This window comes from Penicillium hordei (assembly GCF_028827395.1).
Source record: "Penicillium hordei strain IBT 12815 chromosome Unknown utg000003l_segment0_segment0, whole genome shotgun sequence".
NCBI lineage: Eukaryota > Fungi > Ascomycota > Eurotiomycetes > Eurotiales > Aspergillaceae > Penicillium > Penicillium hordei.
In genome coordinates, this window is record NW_026623144.1 from 1,013,064 (window position 1) to 1,032,598 (window position 19,535).

Genomic DNA, 19,535 nt, shown 5'->3' on the forward strand with positions numbered 1-19,535 from the left:
GCCAACTGACGACGCAAATTTTGTATTCTGACGCGGCACCCCGTGAGGTCTGCCCGGTACGCCAGGTATATGGCAAGAAATAAGAGAGTCTACCACAAAGTAGAGTCGAGGGATATAAGAAATGCAAATGGGAATCAACAACAGCAGGCGCCCCCAAATAGCGCAAACGCCAAAAATGCAAGCAATACAGGACACAGAGAAGTCAGTCACTAGACCCCTGGATTAAAATACTAATAGGTCGTATCCAGTGCAGAGTGACCTCAGTCAGAGCCTGCATTGGAGAACTGGGCTGTGTAAAACTGCAAAAACTCCTTGAGCGTCAGCGTCTCCACTTCTGGTCGAGATCAGATGGGAAATCAATGATCGGGGAAGTAGGTACTCACATCTTCAACCTGTGACGCCAGTCTAGGATCCCTGGTCGAGCCAATTTGGGGTAGATGCCAGTTGTTCACTTCGTACCACCATCTGCGAACACGACTGCCGAGGGTGTGCCCGCTTACTGAGGCATTGCGATTCCAGAAGCGCCAGCCCGAGAGCGCGAGTGTCCAGACGGTTCCTTGGATCAGAGGGAGAAGTACCTAGAAGGAAAAGATTGATGTGTTAGCCAGGTATTGCCAAAGGGATTATTCTTGACACCCCAAGGGGAACAAATGAATAGCGGCAATGCATACCTGATCCCTAGTGGTAATCCACGCCACTCGTCCCCAGGTGTCAGCATCTTTAATGCTGGCCAGATAGCTCTGTTCGAAGCGCAGATCCGGAAGAGGAGGAAGAGTCTGTCGCCTATGAGTGGGACGAATCACTTGGCTTGGGTGGACAATGTCGGAAGCAATGCTGTTTGTTTCGGAGTCTGGGCCTACAACAACGGGATGTTTCTCTGAAGCTGCAGTGGCTGGGTTGATGTCATGAACTGGGTCAGGATTGTGATTGATGCTCGCAGATTGGATAATCTGGGGGATTTCCATAGCATGATCGGCCATTTTGGTGGATTGTATATGATCAAAACAGCTTGGGGTGAATAGAAGCAGCACTTGAGCTCCCAAGGTTGTTCGGCTGTTACCGGTGGACCGGGGATTCGCAGTCCGCTCTTTTCTGCCAACCCCTCCATATCCTCCAACCTCCATATCCTCCATATCCTCCCCTCTCCCACCTTTTTACTTCAATTCCATTCTCATTCTCATTAATCATATCACAATGGCTGCTCCTCAAGGTTACCCTCTTCTGTGTCTGGAGAACCCTCTCCTCGGTATGTGAAATATCATCTGGACATGTTTTATAAAAATACTAACGTGCTTACAATAGACATCCAGGCTCGTGGGTATGAATGAACCTGAAGTAAAATAATGCTAAGTTTTACATGCTGATAATATTCCTTAGCGATGCCGCTCTCCTGGAGAAGTATGAGCTGAAGCCTAATGATGCTATCCTCGCTGAGGACAAGCACATGGGTATCTACGAGGACCTGCTTGCCCGCGATGCCAAGCTGATCCCCGGTGGTGCCGCTCAGAACACCGCTCGTGGTGCTCAGGTATGCATTAAAATACTCTAGTGGTCTACAATATTGATATTAACTATACTCTCAGTACATGCTCCCTGAGCAGTCCGTTGTCTACATCGGATGTATCGGTAAGGACAAGTTCGGTGATATCCTCAAGAAGACTTGCGAGGAGGCCGGTGTCCACACCGAGTACCGTGTCGATGAGACCCAGCCCACTGGTAAGTGTGGTGTTGTCATCACTGGCCATGACCGCAGCATGTGCACCCACCTCGCTGCTGCCAACGAGTACAAGATTGAACACCTCAAGCAACCCGAGATCTGGTCTCTGGTCGAGAAGGCCCAGGTCTACTACGTTGGTGGTTACCACCTGACTGTCTGCGTGCCCGCCATCCTCGCCCTTGGTGAGGAGGCTGCCGCTAAGAACAAGGTATGCCATATGCATTCTAATACGTTGGATCTCTTTTCTAATTTTCTTTGTTTTCATCAGACCTTCATGCTCTCTATCTCTGCTCCTTTCATTGCTCAGTTCTTTAAGGACCAGTTGGATAGTGTCCTGCCCTACACCGACTACACCTTCTGTAACGAGACTGAGGCTATTGCCTACTCCGAGGGCCACCAGTGGGGCACAGAGGATATCACCGAGATCGCCAAGAAGCTCGCTCAGCTCCCCAAGAAGAACACCCAACGTCCCCGTGTTGCCATTGTCACCCAGGGTACTCTCCCCACCATTGTCGCTATCGGCTCCGCTACCGGTGCCGTCGAGGTGAAGGAGTTCAAGGTTCGGGAGATCTCCAAGGACTCCATTAACGACACCAACGGTGCTGGGTGAGTGATGTTGATCCGAAGAACCCCACGTCCATTTACGCTAACCTATGTCTCATACAGTGATGCCTTCGCCGGTGGTTTCTGTGCTGGTATCGTCTCCGGCAAGTCCCTCGATGACAGCGTCGACATGGGCCAGTGGCTCGCCAGCAAAAGCATCCAGGAGCTTGGACCTTCGTGAGTTTTCCTCCAAGCAATACATTGCAAGAATACTAGCTAACAACTTTCAACTGCAGCTTCCCCTCCCCCAAGCAGACCTACTCTCGCTCTTGAGCGTTTATCATGTAGGCTACGAAAAAAAAAGAAGAAGCATAGACTACCAAAACACCTTCAACACATCTACCAACCTAATTTTGGAAGATTTTGTGCGATAATCCAGTTCAACAACCGGATGAGCACCACTTGACTTTGGATGATTCAACCCTCTATACCCAATTTTTCCTTTTCTTAAACTTGATGACTTCAACGTACTGTCTGACCTCGAAAATCGAACAAAACCCATACTTTCTTGAGAATCTTATCCATCAAATTATTTATGGCTATTCTTGTTACGGCCACTTGATGAATGAACGAACATATTCGGGCGATCTACCTTTTTATTGATTCACATCCCGTAAACTACTATGAAAAGAAGCATGTAAACTGCAAAATTGAATTTCAAATTCCTAACCGGCATGACGGTGTCAACAGGGTAATGGACCCTAAGCAATCTACAGGTTCATACTCATTTTGCATTATCACCGTAGGTTCGTGCCACATAATCCTTCAATGAAAGAAACAGACGACAAGACTAAGGTTGATGGGGATAACGCGGTTCCAGGCCATGTTGCATGAAAAGAAGAAAAGGCAGAAAACAGAACAAAACAAGCGTCTTCTCCAATGGCAGATTGCTTATGTTCATATCCTCGTATTGATCATGTCGCGTGTTGAACGCACGTATCCGTCCAGACAAATCGCGAGGAGAGCGAGGACCGAGGCAGTTCCTGCATCCTGGAAAATAAAAAAACCCATACCCTCGCCACTAGAGGACTAGTGCGGGATCTGTCACTTGTGAACTGGCTAGCAGTAATACAATCTCGTCTGGTCGTTGTAAAGGTGCATACTGCCAGAGTAGGACTGAATGTGTAGACTCAACGCAAATAAAGTCGCACCACAGTACACAGACGGTCACGCTCATAGACAATCACAGTACACGCCAGGATAGTTGGAGGTCGAGTTGCACTATTAATTCTGACAGCTTGCCCGGCTGGTAGTGTGATATGCATATGCACATAGAAGAACTAAAAAAATGAGAGCTTGGATACTCGAATCAGCCTCCTTGGCCACAAGGTGGGGTTTGACCGACTGCTCCAAGCTGTGTTGCAGGCTTGCGCCCTCCGATCCCGGAGCTGTAGGGGTTTGTCCCAGCGAGGCTGCTGGCGATGAAAGCGTCATTGGCCCACGAGGGATGACCCAGGCTGCTGGACGTCATCTGGCTCGGGAGTTCAAATGCACCGAAGGTCGCTCGGCTATGATCCCAGCCGCTGGCGGTGGGACGAGCATGAGACACGTTAGATGACACCCACGGCGTGGGCATTGATCCAACATCCATCGAGTTTGAAAACTGGGTTTGGGCCATCAGGTGCTGTCGGAGCATGAGCTCATTTGCTAGCTGATCTTGCGATGGTGAGCGCTCAGAGGGCATGGCATTCCCAGCAGCCATGGGGTGCAATGGAGCTCGCTGGCCAGGTTGTGGGCCAAGGCCAGGGGGTGTTCGTGGAGGGGCGGTGTCTCTCAGCGGTGTCCAAATGCTGGGGAGGCTGGGGATGGCAGGCCGTGGGGTATATGACTGAGCCGATGGCACTCTGAGAGGCTCAGCTGCATTCATGACTGGTGGACCAAGCCCAGGTGGAGGGGCGATTGGGGTGCTGAGTGGTGGGGAGTTTTCCTCACGGAACGGATAAGCGTTGACATTGGGTGAGACATGCGTAGGTGTCGATATCTCCCCCGAACTCATGAAAGCAAATTGGTCATTGGGCGGGGCTTCATACGTGTCCGAGTCAACAAGTCGCTCAACACCCTCAACGATTTGATGCATGTTGGCGGACATAGAGGCCGATGCAGACTGGGAACCGCCGAACAGGCTTTGGGCTTCTGTGCCAGAGTATGGATGTTGAACGGCCTGTGGGATATCTTCGCGCTCGATGCTCGCAGCCGAAAGTGCATGCTGGCGGCCATGAGGGCTGGAATAGAATTGCGGAGGCAGATCCTCTTCCTGGTAGATAAAGGTCTTCTTATCTTCACTATCCACAAGAGCTACCGGGATTTTCTATAGGAGGTTAGCAATCTGCTTGTTTGTTTATGGTATCTTAATAGTTTTCCACGTACTCCTCTCACAACCAAATCGAGTCCATCAATCACGAATTCACGAATCCGATAGAGCATTTCCATGTTGGGGTGACTTCTTTCAATCCCAAGATCGTGCATCCGGGGCTTTGGCCGATCACCACCTCCAACGTATCGACGAGAAGTAGCATCCTGATCCAGAGGTGCAAATCCAAGACTTTCTTCGTCTTCTTCCAATAGATAATCGACCTCGGGAAGGCTGACTACATCGAACGAGGATGCGAGCAAGCTCAGCGTACCGGCATAAATCTTCCAGAACTCTTTGATTTGAATCGAGAGCGCCGAATCCTTTTCCTCTTTCTGCTCAACCAGAGACTGGCTATTTGTAAGTAGCCAGGAGCTGTAATGGCGAAGCGCGGGCAGGATCCGGCGAGCAACCACAGACACCTTGTCTGGGATAGGCATTGCGTCTTTGCTGTTGGGATCTTCAAAAGAAGCAGTCCGTTCTAGTTCGACCAGAAGTATTTGCAGTAAGGTGAAAAATGTCTTTACATTGATGCGTTGGAAAAAGACGCGTGCTTCCAAGACAGACTCCTCTAAGGAATAGGTAAGCAGATGCATGAGCAATGATATTGTTTCGAAATCTTACCAATGGACCGGACCTTAGCAAAATCCTCGGCTGCAATATTAATGAGACAGAATTTTTGAAGTGTCCCTTCTAGTGACCGTTCTCTAATTTCAACTGCTAGTTGACTAAGAACTTCACTCTCTAACTCATCGTGCTCTGGGAAGTCAGTTCCCTTATAACATTTGGCGTGCAGATAGAGAAACCACGGAGTCAAGGCCCTTCCAGGGATACCAGCATCTTCGGGGCGGATCAGCTCTCGTTTAGCCCAGGCGCTCATGATTTTTCGGAGTTCAATCTCCAGATTGCCCTTCGCAGTTGGATGAGGTTCTTGAGCTGAAAGTGCTCTGTAGAGATGGTAGGTAGCACGAAGATGATTTCCATCCGCGAGAGCGATGATTGCCAATTGATTCTGAGATGCACCCGATGCAGGGTTGATCACCGACGCCAGGTCATAATAACCGATGGCAGGGCCCCAGTTGCGATCCTTGCTGACGAGCTCCGATTCACGATAACGGGAAAGATCTCCCAGCCGGATAAGGGTTGCGTGGCATGACTGGAGAATAAGCTTGCGCAGATCATTAGAGGGCTTAATAGGAGGTTGGCCGGAAAGATCTAGAAACAACCGCGGGTCAGCTTGTCTAGAAAGCGGGCACGCGGCTTGTGTGTCTGCCTTACTTTCAAAATTGAACTTGCGCGCAACTCTCTCCAACTCAACAATCCCCCCAAAGCGCGATGATAAATGCTGGATGTATCCTCGGTAAAACCGCTGGCTTGACTTAATGAAATCGAGGTAATGGCGTTCGAGTTTCCGCCTTTCAACTGGTTTCTTCTTGCCGTGTTCTTCGCGAAACTAGTTGACACATAGACACAGTTAGTGAATCCACCCTTACGAAAAACTTCAGTGGGGTACTCACGCGAAGCAACTGCTTGCGAAACCGATTGTTCACTTTCAAGTGCGCATCCCAAAGACGACTCTCCGCATCGACCCCGCGAGCAGCATTGAAGTCGAGGAGGATTGCATTTTGAGAAGAGGTCCGGAATCTATGTGCAAAGATGTTAGCCTTGATTCGGCGTGCGCGCGGGGCTCGTCACTCACTCGGAGAGAAAATGTTCGAATTCATCGAATGTGCGCCGTTCTTGCGAGAAGCATTGCAGAAGCTCCTTCTCAGCTTCTATAGCAGTCCTGTATCACACCACTGGTCAATGTTCACAATCCAGCCGAAATCGAGGGGAAGCACTAACTTCCAGGCATCCGTGAACGAGGGCGCCATCAGGAAGTTAGCCCGGGGATCCCGAGCGTCAACCTCGCCGGTCAGATGGCTATGGCTTGGAGTATGAGCGGCGGAGGAGCCATCAGTATGTGAAAGACATGGAAGCGCACGCTGATGGGGATGAGAGCCGAGAGTATGAAAATGCATAAATGCGGTTCCGGTCTACTATCCGCGATGATTGGTGTTGCCAAGGCGGGAGGTATCGTGTCCTGTATGTGGATTACAGGATTTATTTCAAAATCAACAGCTCACAAAGGGACCAGTTGACAACACATGCGTAAGTTAAAAGAAGGTGAAGGTGAAGATAAATACGCCGAGCGTTCCAATAAAAAGAACCTTGGAGGATTATAGACCGCGCGGGCGACCACCCCTCATATGGAAGGATATAGCCTTAACAGTGTATTATTGCCGTCTATCGATGTTTTCGGACTAACCTCCAAGGTTGGTTTAATTAGAAATTCTTTCAAAGTTATAAAAAGTTCAGATTTGGTGAACCTTTTGTACATGTTGATAGTGCTGCTACATACACCGTTGAGGTTGCCCGGAACCCTAACGTGAGTGACATCTAAAGAGACCGAAAAAGATATCTAATAACCTGAATGGAAAGTAAAAGAAACGTTGTTAAGCATTACAGCATTTGTTTGAAGCCTACCTAGGTACAGTATGAGCCTACATGTATGGATAGCTAACCGCTAACCTTGGAAATCCACCGTCTTCCGACTCCCCCAAAAAAATTATAAACATATAAAGCCTCCTTATGTATTCTATACCGAGAAGGCGGAGAGTGGAAGGAATTAAGTCTCGCATGGTCGCTGTCCTCCTCCGTCCTCTTGTACTCTCTCAAGGTGACCTATCAATTAACTATATGCAAGGTGAATTAGACCATGTCTAAACGACCCCGAAGTCGCTCGAGATCTTCATCTCTCGATCATGACACAATATCAGTATCATCAATCGCAGTAAATACTACGACTCCTCCTCCTGAGCGCAACAAGCTCATCGACAGTGGTACCAACATCCTCCCCGAAGTGATGCATTGCTCCTTACCGCCTCACCGCGAGACACTCTCATTCACATCCTACGAAGATTATGAGGTCCATTATCTTCAGTCTCATGTCAACCGCTGTTCAGAATGCAGCAAGAACTTCCCCACTGGTCATTTGCTCAACATACACATCGAGGAGAACCATGACCCGCTAGCTGCTGCGCGGCGAGCCCGTGGAGACAAGACTGTAAGTCCGAGCCCGCTTCCTATCAATTGGTTTTATACACACTTTACTAAAGAAAAGCAAAAGTACGGATGTTTCATCGAAGATTGTGAGCGAAAATGCTCAACCCCACAGAAACGACGACTGCATCTTATCGACAAGCACATGTTTCCCCGGGTATGGTTCCAGCTCCAAATAGCGCCCTTACGTCACTAACACATCCTACAGAGTTACAACTTTTACATTGTCAATGATGGTATCGATGCACAAACATCTATGCTGCGACCCATGAACAGCCAGCGACGACGCGTCTCAACGTCATCTGCTCTGGAGGGCAGGTTGCGGCGCCGAAGCTCGGCGTCTCAATCGAACCCACCGGCAACAGCAATCCCTGAGAAGAAATCACCCAATGACATGGACATTGACGAGCTGGAAAAATCCATGTCTGCTTTGAAGTTCGTGCCTGCAAGCGTCACTAGAAATCGTAACAAGGTGCCTGGCAAATAATCTTCGATATAAACGTTGTGCTCATTTGAATATCAAAACGCAACCCTTCATACGAGAGACAATATAATGACCAAAATGGATAAATAGAGACGATTATACTTACGCTGTCCTTTTTTTGTCTATGTAGGGGCCATTCCCATCCATGTTGTACCACTCAAACTTGAATAGGTAAAAAGAAGAAGCTCAAGAATGGAAAACAGAGTTACTTTTGAGATCATCACTATATGCAAGTTCTAATAGAAACAAAAGGAGGACCAAATGAAACAAGATAAGAAGTTGCTATTGTCCACAACAAACACCAGTAGGGTATAGACAGCACCAAGCAAGTGACGAAGTCATAATACATATAGATCAAACAAACATTGAACGCAAATAACCTCGTGTCCCAGTCCCCCATATACAAAAACTCCCTGAGACAACATCCAAAAAAGAAAACACAGAATCATTAGTGTGGCCATCCCAGAGATGCCGTTGATTTTTTTTTCTTGGCAGAGACGTTACTTGCATCTTTGCATCAAAATTGTGTGGGCCAAGTGTCAAGCCCAATCCCCGTGCGCCATGGTGGCACACCGACATTCGCCGCACCTGTAGGTTCTTCACTCAATAGAACGAAGACCAACTTCCCAAATGACAGACCCCCAAAACCCTCAAATTAGAATTCCAGAAGATCCGCATACGCATCCAAGCTTGAGCCGACCAAATCAACAATCGCCCAGCTAGTATTGCCCTTGAAAGTCCGCGCCCATACACGGACAATCGCAACGCTAAGCTGCCGCACCTTGTAAGGATTCGCCATGAACTCCATATCCGGTGCACCAGGGGGATCAACAGCCATTTCGGTTTCATCCATCATGCTCTTGATCCACAATAGCAACTTCCGCTCATGCTCCGACAATCTCTGCTCAGACTGCGTTGCAGGAATGGCAAGCAGCCAGCGACTGAGAAGGAAAGCGCATTCCAAACTGCAGAGCGAATGCTGAATGCTCCAGAAAAACGAATGTGTCCTTGCCACAAAGTCAATGCCCAGTCGTACCGGGATTGAAAGAGCATGGGCTGAGTGAAGCAGCGCCATAATCAGCCGTGGGCTACGTGCGATGGCAGGGGACTCAGTCAGAGCTGCTGCAATTTGGGCTGGATCTTGTGTGATGAGGTGACGGCAGGGACCCAAGTCAACATGTAAACGGATGTAGGCGAGCCCCAACAGGGCTGTGGATGTGAATGCAATTGGACCGGCCGGATTCTGGGGATCGATGCTGGATTCGGGTGTGCGCTTCCATAAAGCCTTCCACGCACTCAGTGAATTGTCCAGTATATTCAAATCATCAGGTCTCAAACTAGTACCCTGCATATGAGGTGCGGACAGACAGAGCTGTCGAGCAAAGAAAATCTGTTGGATGATGGCATGGATGAGGATATAGTTTCCAAGGGGGGAGATGGGTGCCGACGGAATTGACATGGATGATTTCAGGAAGAGCCTGGCAAAAGCATCTTGGAAAGGCACGTCTGACCCATGCCTGGTGCGATGAACGCGGCGCCACTGTGGGGCATTGCTTGCTTTCCAGAGCTCGTGGGAACACGGCATGTTTAACTTCAACTCCCCGTTCAAAATCAAAGGAGGGATGTTATACATGATGGAGTGGAGGTTGAAGAAACAGTACACAATAAGCTTTGTGCGTCTGTTGCCTTCTCTCCGTACCCACTCCTCCCAGCTGATAGGGTCTGGAGTGGGCGGTGGTTCAGATAAGCCATGTTCACGCACAAGCCTCGCCAGAGTACTCTGGAGCGAGAGAATCTCCCGCAAGAGCTCTGGGTGTCGTTCCCAGGACGCGAAGACAGTCAGCAGCAAAAATGTCCGAATCACCTCCATATGAGCATCTGAGTCATCCAGCGTGTATATTGATGCGCTCAGCGGTGCGTTTGGCATTTGCTGATGATGTTGGAAAGGGCTGCTCGCCGTGTTAGAAATCATCGATGAACCACGAGAGTTATGAAACCCAGATGGTGGGGATATATAGTTCCATGACGGCTGAGGCACCTGCTTGCTATCTCGCCGACGGAGTCGCTCTAATAAAATTGCTTTGGCTGCATGGAAAAGGTCGATGCCCCGGCTGTTTTCAAACCGATAGTGTGAACCAGCAGCTGCCAGCGCTAGTGTAAGTTCAGGAGAAGTTTTAGCAACCGATAGCGTAGGGACATGTATAAATGGAAGATGTTCGTTCAATCCATTGATATATCCGGCGAAGAACCGAGATAGGGCATGCCGCGATGGCGGAACAAATCCTTTCGGAAGAACATACGAAAACTCTTCCAGTTTCGAAATGAACGCTTGGCGATCTGCATTAGAGATGTCCCACGCCGGTCGCGTACTCTCATCGGCAAGACCGATACGATCGTCCATTTCGTGCGACTCCGGTTGTAGTGATGGCAGCCGGGATCCAAAATTCGAGAAGGACGGGTGGTCTTCTGCGGGCCCCCGCGGGTCATTCATGATATCACCGCCAAGTCGTGTGGATATCGTCTCCCGGGGCGGTTTTGAATCTATCGTCATACCCGGCGGTAGCATTGGCTCCTCGACTGATGAGAACACGCCGGAGTCCCAGTCAGACGACAGACCCACACTTTCCAAAAAAACCGTGAAATCCTGGACAGGGTCCCCAAGATCAGTGAGATCGAGAATCGAAGGCTCTACACCATAATTATCGGCAATTGCCCTCTCCTGGACCTGAGGAAGTGGTTGTGATATAGGAGCGGCTGTGTGTGGTGGTTTTCTCATGGACTCTAGGCTCTCCTGTTGACCCTCCAAAGCGACATGGCTGGCGGCATGAGATAAAAGATTTAAATCATATCCCCATGAGGGATTAAAGTGAGGTGTATCTATAATCGATGGGGTCTGCACCTGGACCTCAGATGATGGTGGAGGCACTTGGGTGTGGACTGGAATGGCATCTGCAAGCTCTAACATGCGCGACTCATGATGGGCGGGTTGGATGAGGTTGGACTGGATTGGTATTTCATGGTTGTTTTCGTGACCATTTTGAACCCGATGTTCTCGACTGGCTGCACTTTCGGCAGGGTGGACTAATCGCTCATGTCGCACTAGAAGGTCACTGCAAAATTATATTGATAAGTAATTGGAATTCTATCCCGGGGGTTAAGCGCAATAGGAGCCTACCTCCGAGCAAATGACTTGGAGCAAATGTCACATGAAAAGGGTTTCTCCTTTGTATCTGTTGTCCTACATTAGACGAATTCCAAGGAGCCGGGAGCAAGAGGGGGTTACTCAACGGGTGCGGAGATGGCGTTGGAGATGCTCTAAGCGAGCAAAAGATCGACTGCAATATTCACAAGACAGAGACTTTCGGTGAGTAGCACCTTTCTTTTTAGATTTGGCTGACTTTTCGTCCTCCATCTTTTTTGGGGTTTTGGGGATGGAATGGGGGAGCGCACTAGAGAGGGGAAGAATTTGAGGCTGCGGGCTGTTTGAGCGGGGAAATTGGACTAAAACCCCCACAGTGAGGGGACGGTCACGTGCTGTATAGAGCTACATGGGCTTAACTAGTATACAAGCACATGGGATTCTTATTTTTCCATTCTACATATGTAAAATGGTCTGATCCCCTTACTCTATGGCCTGAAACGTGTTGGAGATGAGCCTAGTGCTTGGTGCTGATGCCCAGGCCGGGTATGCATGCGCTCGGGTCTCCACTGGTGCGGAGAGTGTTATTCGGTTGCAGATTGTCCGGTATAGATAGAATCAGCTGAGAAGTACATGTAAAGCATCGATGGGATAGATATTATGTCCGTAGCAATCTTGGCATTGCGGAAGACTCCGGGTAAGGTCACAGGTAAAAGACCTAGGACTCCCGTTTAAATGCCCTATTGCTTTATTTATACATAGTAAAGAAACCACACATACTTCATAAGGCCAATGTCTATTGAGTATAAAATAGTATATAAATAAAAACCAGAAGAAGATGGGAGTTCTTGATGTTTTACGGCAGCCAGTATGAAGCAGAGAGAGAGAGAGTAGATATATATACTTCCGTATATTGTCCTGCTTTCTACTCCATTGAGACAATATGGCTTTTTAATTGAGCCTTTTAATTGAGCAGATTCTCCCTAATGATCATGATCAAATGCATATCAACTATGGAGTAAATTCTATAATTTAGTTGGGCAGTTTCACCTCACAGAGCCACTGTTTCACTGGTGGGGGCTGGTATCACCTTTCCGGTTTACTAGTGGTTTATCGCCGTAGCCGGGCTTAAATAATATTGAAAAGTGAATTTAATATAGCATTGATCTAACAAATAGCTAGACTGAAAGTTAAGGTGATCTCTAAAACCTTCCCTGAGCCGAGAAGAACCATAGCAGCCGAAAAGATGGAGCCGGCTCCAGCTTTTCTGTGTTAATACCACTGGAAATAAGGAGATATGACAAACTGCGGCTGGTTTGTGCAGCTGGTCCACTGTAGGATGCTAGGTTTGTCCTAAACCCAGACAAGCCGATGAGACCCATCAGAGGATAGCACACCACCGCTCTTGTATCAGAGTAAGGAATTTGCAGCTCTTCATCTTCAGACCATGAAAGACGTAAAAGTTGTTGATCAACATTTATAAGCATATTTTTTTTTTGGTTTATTACTATCATTTAATTCATTCCAAAGGTTGTTTTGTATATTTTCTCAAATAGCCTCTTAGACGCAAACCCTAAAAGCGTGCTAGATAACTATATTGTACTCCGTAGGTGGATACCCACAACATATGGGGACATCGGCAAAAACAACCTCGAGACACTGTCGATCTATATAGTCAGGCAAGGGGGTGGCAAGCTATAATCTACAGCTCATAACCTTATCAAAGTTCTCTGGGTACAGCGTTATGCACCGTACGTAGTCTGTAAAAGTAGAGAAAGTGACAGTGAGATAGACTAACTCAGATGGTTAAATGCACTGACTAATCATTATTCAAAGTGCTACCTTCAAGGCTACAAGGGCAAGTGAACTCATAAGAGTAGCTATTATAGGAAAGCCTCACCTTTAAATAGCCCTGAGCCACAATAACTCACCAATTGAATATTTCGAACCAAAGTGGGGTGGTTTCAGATGAGAACAAGTACGATAATCGAAAGGTACAGACAGCTCAGAGATAAAACGCGTGGAGGAAATATCGGGCTTAGGAACCCCTTGATACGCCTAGACCTCTAGGGCTGCATGTACCACCTTAGTCAGAGAACTCCCGATGTTACAAGGTTCCTACCCTGGAGGTTTCATATCTCAATCAAACCTCATTTCTTGAACCTTTGGCCTGGTTCCGATTTTTCGTTGTCAATCTCCTTCTCATTCCCAAGTGGGGAGTCGTGATCTCGATATCCCGATCCAAATCACACTAAGTGGCCCCGATCTCACCCTCCCCAAAAAAAAGCTCAGGCGGTAAGTTGCGTCGTTGAGGTCACTCATTTTGATCTTTACCCACTCTGCTGGAATCACCCTTTGTTTTATCCTGGTCGGTGTCTTCTAATATTCATTGTGGTCGTCTCTACTGTCTCGTTCCCTCTCCCGACCCCTCAGTAACTTCCCCGCCGGGGCTGAGTGAGACTCAAACCCACCTGGAACATGCGGCTGACTGAATATCAGGGAACCGAGGTTATGTGTTGACTGACGCCGCATATTTCTTCGGATCCCCCGTTCAACTTGACACGAAGGACCCCCGAGAGTGTGGAGGAAAGAACGCCGCGCCGATCAATCGCAAGCGACCAGCACGTGAACCCGACGAGTCATTCGCTTGACCTGATTTAGCCATGTTGGCTCCTAAGCAGTATTCTGCACCTACAAATGTATCTGCGTCCCAACAACCGAGCGCATACCACCCCAATTCGTCCCAAAGACCCGCAACGGCCACAAGAGCGCAGGATGGGATGGGGTTTGCCAGCCCAACGAAGTCGGAGCTCTCGGAGGGGCAGGATGAGCTTACATCGGTCCGGTAAGGCTTTTTCAAAAATGATCCGAGATTCCGCAGTGATTCTGACCATCGACAGCGCCTGGGATGAGAGACGAGTGGTCGCCTGGCTTCACAGCATCAAATGTGGGCAATATGAGTCGATATTCAAAGGTACGCATGCGCACAGCCGTCCCGACTTTGCACATAGGATATCATTAATGATTTATAGCCAACAATTTCAATGGGGACAATTTACTTGAATGCGACCAAAAGATCCTGCAAGAGATGGGCATCAAGAAAGTTGGCGACCGAGTGCGTATCTTCATCGCTATCAAGCAACTCAGAAACAAATCCGGAACAACGTCACGACAGAAAAACATGGTGGGTTATGTGACATTATATTGCTCGTATCTTCTACTTTATGCTAATTTTCGACACAGAATACCTTAGCTGCGCTCGAAGCCACAGCACTTTCAAATTCCTCCCGCCATACTCATTCCCGCCTACCATACCGACGCACATCTCAGCTGGCTGATGATGGTGGTTATCTGAACAGCAAATCTCTGTCTCAGCCTACGTCGCCACCAGCCGGTGATTCCGAAAGAGGTCCATGGCGCAAGGACTACCTTAATCATCCATCTTCAGGTGGCTCAAGTTCTGGCCGAAATCCTGGTACTCCGAACGAAGGTCGACCGAGCTCCCATCCTCGAAATCCTAGTCTTGATGGTCTCACGATGGGGCCTCTCCCGTCAAACTCCCCAGTCATCCGTGTTATCCACACCGGTGGACAAACCAAGGTGTTGGATATCCGGAACTGCAGAACAACGGATGAAGTTATTTTGTGTGTCTTGAAGAAACTGCAGCTTCCTGAACACCAATACAGAAACTATTGCTTTTATGTTTTGGACGGATTGGACCCAGAACAATCAAATTGCCGGAAGCTCACCGAATCGGAGCTCATGGAGATCTGCGATGGCTTCAACAAGTCCGAGCGAGGTCGCTTGATCCTACGGAAGATTCATGCTGGGGAGCCCGATGAAGACGAGCTTCGTCGTGCATCTCAGCTTGCATATGATGAAAGCCAGGCCACCCACCAGCACGCTCTGAGTAATTCCAACCAACGCCAGAAACACAAGATCCAGCAACTTACCGGCGAATCTTGGCATAATATTAAACAGCCGCTTTCTCCGCTTGGCCCTAGACATCGCCCATCCAACTCTAGTGTTGACGAATCGCAAGGACCGAACAGTGAACGCAATCCTGTGGCTAAACTCCGTTCGTTCTTCGGACAGAGACCTCCAAGTGAGATGATTATTCATGAACTACAATCATTCTTCCCCAGTCATGACCGGGAAAACATCGAGAAGACCATGCGCAGATCTCAGCGTTTGAGTCGTGCCGCAAGTCGTATGAGTGTCGTGAGTAACTACAGCGTTGCATCAAGTATGAAAGATGCCCCTCCTCTACCGCCATTGCCCCATTTACCTCCAATTCCCAGCATTGCCGATGCATGGCTCCATGGCCCTGGGGTGGCGCAGGCAGTACGAGCCCCCCGACCCATCTCAGTTTCCAAGTTCAACCTACCTCAAGCCTCGTATCGGGATTCTATTGCATCTAGTTCCCTTCAGCCACTTCAGGAAGAGTCACCCACTGAGCCTAACCGAAAGTCATATGTCTCCTTTGAGAGTGGTTCTGACGAACCAAACCTATTGCGCGAGTCGCGACAGAGCTTTGAGAGTCTTAGTGTCGCGGCCACAGATGGTGGTTCCTTTAACGATCGGATGAGCATGATTGTAGCCGAGGATGGCGAAGAAGAGGATGACGGCCTTGTAGACTTCCTGGCTGGGAATAACTTTGCACCAAAGAACTGGATGAAGGGATCACTGATCGGAGAGGGTTCTTTCGGAAGCGTTTACCTGGCTCTTCATGCTATTACTGGAGAGCTTATGGCTGTCAAGCAAGTTGAAATCCCATCTGCTACCAAGGGAACAGAGTTCGACCAGCGGAAGAACCTCATGGTCAATGCTCTTAAGCACGAGATCGAACTGCTGCAAGGCATGTCCCACCCGAACATTGTGCAATATCTTGGCACCGTCGCCGATGACCAATATCTCAACATTTTCCTGGAGTATGTGCCTGGTGGATCTATTGCTACAATGCTGAAGCAATACAACACCTTCCAAGAACCGCTTGTCAAGAACTTCGTTCGACAAATTTTGGCGGGTCTATCATACCTCCACGGCCGGGATATTATCCACCGTGATATCAAGGGTGCCAACATTCTAGTTGACAACAAGGGTGGTGTTAAGATCTCTGATTTTGGTATCTCTAAGCGTGTCGAAGCATCTCACCTCCTCGGCGCCCGCGCCAGTGGCGGCGGCGCTGGCGCTCATATCCACCGCACATCCCTCCAAGGAAGTGTGTACTGGATGGCACCCGAAGTCGTGCGACAGACCGCGCACACCAAGAAAGCCGATATTTGGAGTTTGGGCTGTCTCGTCGTCGAGATGTTTATTGGTGCCCACCCCTTCCCGGACTGCAGCCAACTGCAAGCCATTTTCGCTATTGGCAGCAACAAGGCTCGCCCCCCTGCGCCAGACCATGTGAGCCAGGAGGCTGTGGATTTCCTCGACATGACTTTCCACTTGGAATACGAGCAGCGGCCTAGTGCTGATGAACTGCTCCAGTGCGAGTTCCTGGCTGCACCTATCGTATAACTAGCGGTAATTATATTTTTCTTTCCCTTTCTTCTTTCTTGTGTCTCCTCGATACATGTATGTATGATTTTACGTATAATGGGGAAATTCCCGTCCATTGAACCATTTTTGGCCATGGGTTCTTTTTTGCTAGAATACTACAACTGAGCAAAGGTTCCTGTTGTCGCTTTCTAGCCATCCTGTGTACTGTTGTTCGCTGCAAATGTAGATTGAAGTTAAGCCAAAGATAGTACACGATTTCGAATAATCACAACGACCATTATGCAGGTCTTCTCTAAAGTTACATGCTGGATATCACAAGACTATCCAAAAGGAAATATAATAAAAGACCAAGTAATCACCAGGTAAACCCGATTTAGTTCACAATCTTGCCGTAGAAAGGAATACCCATGGCACTCAGGAGGAGTCGTGCATCCTTGTCAGTTTTGGCGGTAGTGTGGAGAGTGATGTGGCAACCGGGGATCATCTTGGGGGGATACCTATTGAAGCAGGGTTAGCCTTTTGACACAACAATATAAACGCGGGGCACACCTACATATCGTAGTTGATCTCAAGTTCGGGGAACAGAGCAACATTCTCCGGAATCAGACCGAAAGTAATGTTGCCACTGCTATCACCACTGGAACCCTTGACACCCTCCCAATCCTTGATACGGGGCAGGACGACATCAACCAGCTTGCCAAGGAAGTGGTACATATTCTCGCCGAACAGCTCAGCCTTAACAGCGACAGAGTCACGGCCCGATGCAATACCCCAAGGAGCAACGTTAGACTTGGACTTGAAAGTCTCAACGCGAACATTGGAGATAGCCTGAACGGCAATACCAGCGACGTGCAACCAAGAAGAGTTCCTCTCGGCTGCGGCGTTCTTCACATAACTGTGGATTGTGATGCGCTCGATTTCCGGGATGTTGTTGAACTTGATCGGCTTGCGGAGAAGACGCAGGACGTCGCCGCCACGGGGTCCGCGGAGGACACGGTTCTTGTGGTAGGGCGAGCTGTCGTCCCACTCGCGGAGACGGGCAGCCTTCGGGGGAGGCTTGAAGCCTGGTGGTGTGTGCACGTAGCACAGGGTCATGATGTCGGGGGAGACGGTTGAGTCGAAGGTTTGCTCTGCTCGGGGCGCGGAGAAGGGGCCTGGGACGAACAGCCGGGAGGAGGGGTGGGATGGTGGCGGCGGTTGGTGAGGGTGGAGGGGACCACGGTTGTATTTTGGGGAGCGGAATTGGTATCTGTAATGAAGGGGTCGGGGTTAGTGATTGTTCATTGAATGTGTTTCGATGTTGTTTTTATGTCTGCGGATGCGCAAGACTGGAGATGTAGGCGGAGTGCTCTTACCGGCCTCGGGGAAGCTGGTTCTTGCGAGCGGCTGCTCGTGCAAGCGGGTCGAATGATGCTGCTGCGCTGTTTGGGACGGCCGTTGACAGAGACGACGCAGATTCCAGCTCGGTCAAGTGGTCCGACAGACGCCTCGCTGGGGCTTCATCGGAGACATTGCGGCGCGATAAAAAGCCTTGAGGGCGAATTGATGGCACTGAGGCCCGGGGCAATGCCCTTGTTAGGTACCTGGATGGCTCTCTGGCAGCCATTCTGTGAAAATGGGGTGTGATGGGTTGGTGATCATCCCGGACCGTTCCCAAAAATTGTTCGCGCAGATACTCCAGTCACGTGGGTAAATACCGACGCCTTACAAAACAGGCACTACATTCACCTTAGAACTACAACATAACTTAACTAGTTAACTAACTCATGCATCCATGGATAACTACTTGGTCAATTATTGCCTATGTGTTTTTGTTGTTTCTTAGTTCATAGACCATCCACTCATTCCATAGTGGTATACCTGTCCACTTTGTTCCATGAGAGAGGCTATCTATATCCGTGAATACTCGACTGGTGTCAAACATGGGGCTTGGTCCCAAAGCCAATTGCAGCACTTGCTACTACAAAAGAGAGGATATATTCCTTGGGTACAGGTGTGTGAAGTTACTTGGCCAAAAAGCCTTGCTTAATCTTCAAAATTGGGCTTTAGGTGGTTAGCAAGCACTCTTTGCTTAACTAGAATACACCATTTACGAGAATCCTCGCTGGGCGGCTATTCAATAAAGGAAGATCATAGCCCTACTACCTTTCAACGTGGATATCCGGTCTTCGTGGATAAAGAAACCTTAGACTCTATTTTAGAAGCCAAAACATGATTTTTATGGAGACAGATACGATCTAGCCACTTAACTAATTGTAGTGGCCCGATTCCAGAAAAATCTAGATACAAATGAGGATTAGTCTGGATCTGATATCGACTAGACAAGCGTGTTACCAATCAAGATAATCCTGAGTTTATTTAGAGGATGAAGTAAGATTTACTCATATCTTGTCATTTCTTACAATGAATCTTTACTGTATATAGTTATATTCATATGCTTGTCACCGCCCTCAACCCTCGAAGGCTCACCGCCAAGATAAGGGCAAGATGGACCGGTCAAGCTCCTGCCTTAGGTGTCTGCTCCCGCTCTGCCCCGCAGATCAGCGGGAGGTTCGACTTCATATCACTTGTCTCAGTTGCTTCTTTTCGACGCGTGTTCATATCAGAGGAGCTCTGCTGATGATGTATTCTACATGCA

General features: G+C 48.8%; 7 protein-coding genes across 7 annotated transcripts; 3 read left to right on the forward strand and 4 right to left on the reverse strand.

Moving 5' to 3' along the window:
• Window positions 1-260: 260 nt before the first annotated feature.
• N7537_005620 (DUF1770 domain-containing protein) lies at window positions 261-980 on the reverse strand (the record flags this gene model as incomplete). Its single annotated transcript, XM_056896677.1, has 3 exons — window positions 261-299; window positions 384-578; window positions 672-980. The coding sequence occupies 3 exons, from the start codon at window positions 978-980 to the stop codon at window positions 261-263; spliced, it is 543 nt and encodes a 180-aa protein (XP_056752462.1).
• A 214-nt stretch (window positions 981-1,194) lies between these two features.
• On the forward strand, window positions 1,195-2,593 carry N7537_005621 (adenosine kinase; the record flags this gene model as incomplete). Its single annotated transcript, XM_056896678.1, has 7 exons — window positions 1,195-1,246; window positions 1,303-1,318; window positions 1,378-1,528; window positions 1,584-1,925; window positions 1,986-2,323; window positions 2,384-2,497; window positions 2,557-2,593. The coding sequence occupies 7 exons, from the start codon at window positions 1,195-1,197 to the stop codon at window positions 2,591-2,593; spliced, it is 1,050 nt and encodes a 349-aa protein (XP_056752463.1).
• Window positions 2,594-3,629: 1,036 nt separating this feature from the next.
• On the reverse strand, window positions 3,630-6,691 carry N7537_005622 (uncharacterized protein; the record flags this gene model as incomplete). The annotated part of the gene is made up of 6 exons (XM_056896679.1): window positions 3,630-4,628; window positions 4,688-5,241; window positions 5,295-6,123; window positions 6,188-6,314; window positions 6,370-6,456; window positions 6,516-6,691. The coding sequence occupies 6 exons, from the start codon at window positions 6,689-6,691 to the stop codon at window positions 3,630-3,632; spliced, it is 2,772 nt and encodes a 923-aa protein (XP_056752464.1).
• Window positions 6,692-7,428: 737 nt separating this feature from the next.
• Window positions 7,429-8,259, forward strand: N7537_005623 (uncharacterized protein; the record flags this gene model as incomplete). Its single annotated transcript, XM_056896680.1, has 3 exons — window positions 7,429-7,776; window positions 7,834-7,929; window positions 7,981-8,259. The coding sequence occupies 3 exons, from the start codon at window positions 7,429-7,431 to the stop codon at window positions 8,257-8,259; spliced, it is 723 nt and encodes a 240-aa protein (XP_056752465.1).
• A 652-nt stretch (window positions 8,260-8,911) lies between these two features.
• On the reverse strand, window positions 8,912-11,668 carry N7537_005624 (C2H2-type zinc finger protein; the record flags this gene model as incomplete). The annotated part of the gene is made up of 3 exons (XM_056896681.1): window positions 8,912-11,366; window positions 11,432-11,486; window positions 11,545-11,668. The coding sequence occupies 3 exons, from the start codon at window positions 11,666-11,668 to the stop codon at window positions 8,912-8,914; spliced, it is 2,634 nt and encodes an 877-aa protein (XP_056752466.1).
• A 2,325-nt stretch (window positions 11,669-13,993) lies between these two features.
• Window positions 13,994-16,992, forward strand: N7537_005625 (STE11 family mitogen-activated protein kinase kinase kinase). Its single transcript, XM_056896682.1, has 4 exons — window positions 13,994-14,240; window positions 14,296-14,369; window positions 14,428-14,579; window positions 14,639-16,992. Exons 1-4 carry the CDS (start codon window positions 14,059-14,061, stop codon window positions 16,913-16,915), a joined length of 2,685 nt encoding a protein of 894 aa, XP_056752467.1. The 5' UTR covers window positions 13,994-14,058; the 3' UTR covers window positions 16,916-16,992.
• A 278-nt stretch (window positions 16,993-17,270) lies between these two features.
• N7537_005626 (mitochondrial 54S ribosomal protein uL5m) lies at window positions 17,271-18,503 on the reverse strand (the record flags this gene model as incomplete). The annotated part of the gene is made up of 3 exons (XM_056896683.1): window positions 17,271-17,394; window positions 17,451-18,146; window positions 18,253-18,503. The coding sequence occupies 3 exons, from the start codon at window positions 18,501-18,503 to the stop codon at window positions 17,271-17,273; spliced, it is 1,071 nt and encodes a 356-aa protein (XP_056752468.1).
• Window positions 18,504-19,535: the final 1,032 nt, after the last annotated feature.

What these genes read in the sequence shown, in the direction of transcription:
- N7537_005625 (XM_056896682.1), top strand. Translation starts at nt 14,059, where the DNA reads ATGTTGGCTCCTAAGCAGTATTCTGCACCTACAAATGTATCTGCGTCC. An exon ending in ATATGAGTCGATATTCAAAG is followed by an intron (nt 14,370 to 14,427) that starts GTACGCATGCGC and finishes AATGATTTATAG; the next exon opens with CCAACAATTTCAATGGGGAC. An exon ending in CGTCACGACAGAAAAACATG is followed by an intron (nt 14,580 to 14,638) that starts GTGGGTTATGTG and finishes TTTTCGACACAG; the next exon opens with AATACCTTAGCTGCGCTCGA.